Source organism: Sinocyclocheilus anshuiensis, unplaced genomic scaffold (genome assembly GCF_001515605.1).
Source record: "Sinocyclocheilus anshuiensis isolate Anshui unplaced genomic scaffold, SAMN03320099.WGS_v1.1 scaffold1451, whole genome shotgun sequence".
Classification (NCBI taxonomy): Eukaryota; Metazoa; Chordata; class Actinopteri; order Cypriniformes; family Cyprinidae; genus Sinocyclocheilus; species Sinocyclocheilus anshuiensis.
In genome coordinates this window covers 870,234-876,154 of record NW_015538060.1, presented here as the reverse complement: position 1 = coordinate 876,154, position 5,921 = coordinate 870,234, and the positions used below count along the sequence as shown (strand labels likewise).

The 5,921-nt window shown below is 37.4% G+C and overlaps 1 protein-coding gene across 1 annotated transcript in view; it reads left to right on the top strand.

Moving 5' to 3' along the window:
* The window catches only part of LOC107683495 (enoyl-CoA delta isomerase 2, mitochondrial-like), a 7,598-nt gene extending 5,978 nt beyond the window's left edge, over nucleotides 1-1,620 (top strand). Inside the window, exons 9-10 of the mRNA XM_016479552.1 lie at nucleotides 534-677; nucleotides 863-1,620. Of these exons, the coding sequence (XP_016335038.1) occupies nucleotides 534-677; nucleotides 863-1,018 (300 nt within the window). The 3' untranslated portion in view covers nucleotides 1,019-1,620. The remainder of the gene's footprint in view (nucleotides 1-533; nucleotides 678-862) is intronic.
* The last annotated feature ends 4,301 nt before the right edge of the window (nucleotides 1,621-5,921 follow it).

Here is a 5,921-nt window from a genome sequence, read left to right as displayed (position 1 = left end):
AATTATGCATTTTTATGAAACCTACCTATATTCAAGTGTTGATAAAAAAAAGAATGCTTTAAGCTAGAATAAAAGATTTTTTTTTGTTTAAAAGTAGAGGCTCTGGTGTTTATTTTGGTGTATTGCATATTCAAATATTCATACAGCAAAATATACTGGAGGCCATCAAATATTAGTGAAAATCATCAAAATCGCTGGCGGTGGCTGCCAACTTTAAAAAAAAAATGCTGGCGGGGAAAGAGTTAATTTTTTTTTTTTTTAAGTTAAGCGATTAGACTTACTATTTAACCTGGTGGGCAATTGAGTGAAAATAATCCTAATAAATAACATGCATAGGTCACTCTAAGTAAGTCATTTGTGTGTTGACTTAACAAAATAATGTAAACACTGTGAATTTGTGTTGCAGTCAAAACATTGCTCTGTCTGGACTTACAGAGCAGCACAGAAATGCCACACTTCACCTTCAACTCTGTTAATATGTCTTTCAGATATGTTCATCTCAGATAGTGTGTTTGACTCTTCTCTCTGTTCAGGCTAGTGAGATGCTGTTGTTTAACAAGAAGTTGACGGCTGCACAGGCCTGTGACGTGGGTCTGGTGACTGAGGTCTTTCCAGAAAGCTCCTTCCAGTCCGAGGTGTGGACCAGACTGAAAGCCTACGCCAAACTGCCCAGGAACGTAAGTACCCAGGCTGCTTGAATTGTGATGTACTAGTGTTAAAAAAGTCGAATTATTATTCTCAAGGAAAAGGATCTTGTTGCATGAAAACAAATGCTAATCATAGAAAATCTGCAACAAAAGGCAAGAAATTTCACTTCTTTTCACGTTTTTGCACTCATGGTGGTCTTCTCATACCCCTTCAGTCTCTGGCTCTGTCGAAGCAGCTGATCCGCGCGGTGGAGAAAGAGAAACTTTATGCGATCAACGACGCAGAGGTGGAGAGACTGGTGGAGCGCTGGCTCTCAGACGAATGCATGCAGGCCATCATGAGCTTCTTCCAGGCCAAGTCTAAACTTTGAGAAGAGTCCATGGAGCCATTCAACATGCAGCCTCTTCCCAAAATTAACTTTCTTCGGCAGTAGTTTTTCCAGTTAACCCTGTATCCTACAAACAACAGGAAGAATCACCCAACTCATAGGATTTGTATAGCATTGAATGATGTATGCATAACATGAGACATTTTATTTAGTCATTCTGTCATAAGAGTTTAATTAGACAACCGTAAAATACAGTGTTATAGAACAAAATGAACCGTCTGTTCCATTTACCGTACCAGATGTGCACTTAGAAGGTTGTAACACTCAGTGCCTTACTAATGCGAATGCATTTGTGTTCTTTTACATGAGGGACAAAATTCAGTGCTCTATACTGTATGTTCTGTTTCAGATGCATCAATATGTGACATTTTGTACTGAATACATTTTTAATACCTGCTTAAATACCTGTAAATGTCTTGTTTGATATATTTCATATGATATGAAATATGCACTGTGTTCCTTGAAATACCATGCAAATGCCCGTTTATGATCAGCTACATTAGTATATATAGTGCTGAGTAGTAACTGATTACATGTAATCTGGATTACGTAATCAGATTCCAAAAATACTTGTAATTAGATTAAATTGAAATTTTAAAATACTTGTAATCATACTACAGCTACTTTATTATTGATTACATGATTACATATTATTCGCACAATAGCAATTCATTATTCCAAATTCTTCTTTTTCATTAAACTCACAACCCTCTGCAATTCCTTCACGAACCTTTACAACATGTAATGTTTAATAAACTTCATGTTGTTAATAACAACAAATGTAATATTTTCTTTCGCTTTATGGGGTAACACTTTAGAATAGGGAACACTTGTTAACTATGACTTTTCCCTCAATGAATTCCTAATTTGCTGATTATTAATTGTTAGTAAGGTAGTTGTTAATTTTAGGTATTGGGTAGGATTAGGGATGTAGAATAAGAGAATAAGGCGGTCATGTAGAATAAGGCATTAATATGTGCTTAATTAATGACTAATATTCTAGTAATATGCATGCTAATAAGCAACTAGTTAAGAGACCCTAAAATAAAGTGTTACCCAATATGGTACAAGATTGTCCTATTTAAATCAAGAAACGTGTTTGATCAAAAAGCAATCTGATTATATTGCCTAAAATGTGTAATGTAATGGATTACGATACTATCTACAATTGTTGTCATGCTATTTGGAATCTAATGCACTACAGTATGCAAGTCATCTAGTATTACTATCTGATATCACTCGAACTGGCGGTCATTACAAAGTAAATCCAGCAGATAGCAGAGGACACCAGTTGAAATTTAGGTAACAATATGAAGCGGTTGTTGTAATAAATAAAGCGTGAATGTTGTTTTCAAGCGCATTTTGTATATATTTGAATAAGATGGTGTTACTGTATTCATGTTAACCTACTTGGTTACCTATTTATCAGCAGTGGGCAAAGCTTCTGGCTGGAGTTGGTGGGTATTGATTTGTCTAGGTTAGGGTTCACTGACTCATACTGTACTCATAGTGTATGCTATTGGGGATTACGGATGGCAGGAACACCTAATTGCACGGAGAATGGAGCAAACGCGTGGATTCAGGGCCGTTCTTAGGGTCGTACGGCTGTCAATTTTTTTTTTCGAATATTCATCGAATTTAAAATAAAAATCCACATTCGAATGCAAAAACGTTGCATTCGAATTTTAGGTGTGGGTCAGGTAGCCTTATCAGTTGCGCACGAGATGCGATGACGATGTAAGTGTCATTGCATTTTAATATTTTTGTTAGCCTATCGAGTTGAAACCACTAGATGTGGCGCTGCTATGTTGTTCATTCAAAATATTGTGGAAAAAGAGAACAATCAATGCGGGGAAGATGTTGTTTACGTCAAAACCGAAACCAAGCCGTTCACACAGAACACATATTTATCGCATTTTCTAGAGGGACATCTATCACTGTTGCACTCGCGTCTCGCACAAGAGAGCCGCATGTTTAGAAAGATATGCAAAATTAATGTAAGTTCAACTTTTAAAAACCATGTCTCAAGACTTTATGGCGGTTTCCCCCATCCCACTGCATCTCAAGGTTTTAAATGAAGAAAGTACTCTTTGTGATTGGTTTTCAGTCCTTTGTATTAAACTATACATACATGCATGATGCTGTTTTGTTTCTAATTGTTTAAGCAACTTTATCAATTATATAAGGTTTATAAACATTATTTTAAACATTATGCACTTTTATCGCATTTTCTAGAGGGACATCTATCACTGTTGCACTCGCGTCTCGCACAAGAGAGCCGCATGTTTAGAAAGATATGCAAAATTAATGTAAGTTCAACTTTTAAAAACCATGTCATGTGTATGATGTTTTGCTCGATGCGCCCTCTTCAGGAGAGAAGTCAAAAGCTTTTTTCCCCTTAACTGAAATTATACCTTTTAAATTCGAATATAGTAAGCAACTTTATCAATTATATAAGATTTATAAACATTATTTTAAACATTATGCACTTTTTTCAAAGATATCTTCGTGTTATTTTATTATGCTTTGAAGAAACGTGTATGATGTTTTGCTCGATAATATTTTGCTCGATGCGCCCTCTTGTGGCCTCAGGAGAGAAGCCAAAAGCTTTTTTCCCTCCTAACTGAAATTATGCATTTTAAATTCTAATATAATTCGAATATTGATAATATTTAAGTAAAAAATTTGAATTTAGTTTTTCAGCCATTTTGACAGCCCTATAGGGGGGTGCAACTGATGAGGGCGCACCGGGCCCCGCTCCCTACCTTGCACCGGGCCCCGCGTCAGCTAAGGAGGGCCCTGAGTGTATTGTTATTGAGTGCTGCCATTCGGTCAGACACTCAGTCTGCTTCACAACATGGAACCTGTCAAGTGAACTTTTCTCTGTTTGGAAAGAGTAATTTAGCAACAAGTGTATTTTGGTCATATTCAAATTAACAGACATGAAATGCTGTGAAAATAGATACCACATGCTGATTGCGTAACTTGTTGATGCTATGGAAAAAGCTATTTGCATTCCGTCACTGAGCTGCACAATGAACGTTTTCAGCATGCGAAGCGTGGCATCAAAGTGGCCAAACCTAAATCAAAACGTTTATTTTGAAACTTTCCTTTGGGTGAGGCTTCCTCATAAGCTTCATAACGCCAAATGATTTATCAGTGACCAGAGTAACTGCATTATGCTACACAGTCTCCATCTCTACAGCAATAATAATGATCATATTATGAGTTTCAAGTAATATTAATATTATGAGTTTTAATTGTTTACATTATATCCAAGATTTTGTAACTTATATTGCCCTATATCAAGAGTGATATCATCATTTATGTTACCTATAAGGTTCACAGATATGTACATTCCCAGGGCAGATGAAGATATGTTTATAACATATATAAAATCCAGATAGTAAAACTTGTATATGTGCATATATGTTTTGTATATGTTAATAATGTCTATATGATGATTTGTGTTGTGTCCTCGGGTACTCAGTAACTGCACAAGTAAATCCTCTTAACCGTTTATTCAACAGATGCTACCTTTTTTACAGAACTGTATGGCTTCTTCTTAGGGAATACTCAGTAGAAGTAGAAGATTCAAAATTAGCATCTGATGCATCTCTCAGCAGTGCAAACACAAACACTGCATAAAAGTTTGTCTGCCGAAGTATTCACAGCATCAGTCAAGAGAACAACCACGTCAGGGACTACTTCCCTAACATCCTTAGAAGAACGGCATACTTTAGAGAAATGTCCGATCTTACCACAGGTACGGCATTTGGCACGGGCAGCAGGGCAATCGGCAGCATTAGCAAGGTGATTTTTAGCTCCGCATCGATAACACATGCGATTTACTCTTCGTGTAGTATCAGCAACAGATTTTGCTCCGTCAGAATGCGACGTGCTCTTTTTCCAATGCCGAAATGGCTTGGATGAACCGAACTTTGCGCACTGAGCATGTCCGAGTTTGAAAGCGCTTGTTCCACCTGACACGCAATAGTAACAGCAGAGTCCAGCGTTAGTGACGGTTCCAACAAAAGTCTGTCTCGTACTGCTGGGGCATACGATCGCTCGACCAGCTGGTCCCGCAGCATTTCGCTCTCCATTTCAGCATAAGCACATAATGAAGCTAATTCCCGCAGAGCAGACAGGAACTGTGGAATTGTCTCATCAGCACGTTGAGAACGCTGACGAAAACGGTGTCGAGCGACCACAACATTAACTTTCGGCGTGAAATGATCCTCTAGCGCTTTCATTGCATGTTCAAATGTAGTTCCCGTATCAGGCAGGGTGTAAAACAGCCGCTGGCCTTCGGTACCCAAGCTGTGTAACAATACAACACGCTTTCTTGCATCAGGCAAGGAGCCGCCTGTAGCATTAATGGCCAGCAAATAGTTCTCGAACATTTTCCGCCAAATAACAAAAGGAATCGCAGGCTCTCTGCTGCATGGCAGAAAAGGCGCAGGCGTAGGCAAGGAAACCATCGTCGCCAATTTGTTGTGTCCTCGGGTACTCAGTAACTGCACAAGTAAATCCTCTTAACCGTTTATTCAACAGATGCTACCTTTTTACAGAACTGTATGGCTTCTTCTTAGGGAATACTCAGTAGAAGCTCTACACGTAACAATATACTGCCACCTTGTGGTTAAACTACAAAACCACCACAATTGTATATGGTATTATATGTATCAACCATATATGTGAACAATATATATTTTATTTATATGCAACTTTATTAAAACAGACATATGCAACCATAATATGTGTTATGTAATTTTCCTTTTAATTATCTATCTTTTATATTTACTTATATAATATCATATACTGACAGGTTTTAGGATGGATATACATTGTACATAACATTTATCTCTAAAGATACATATTTGTA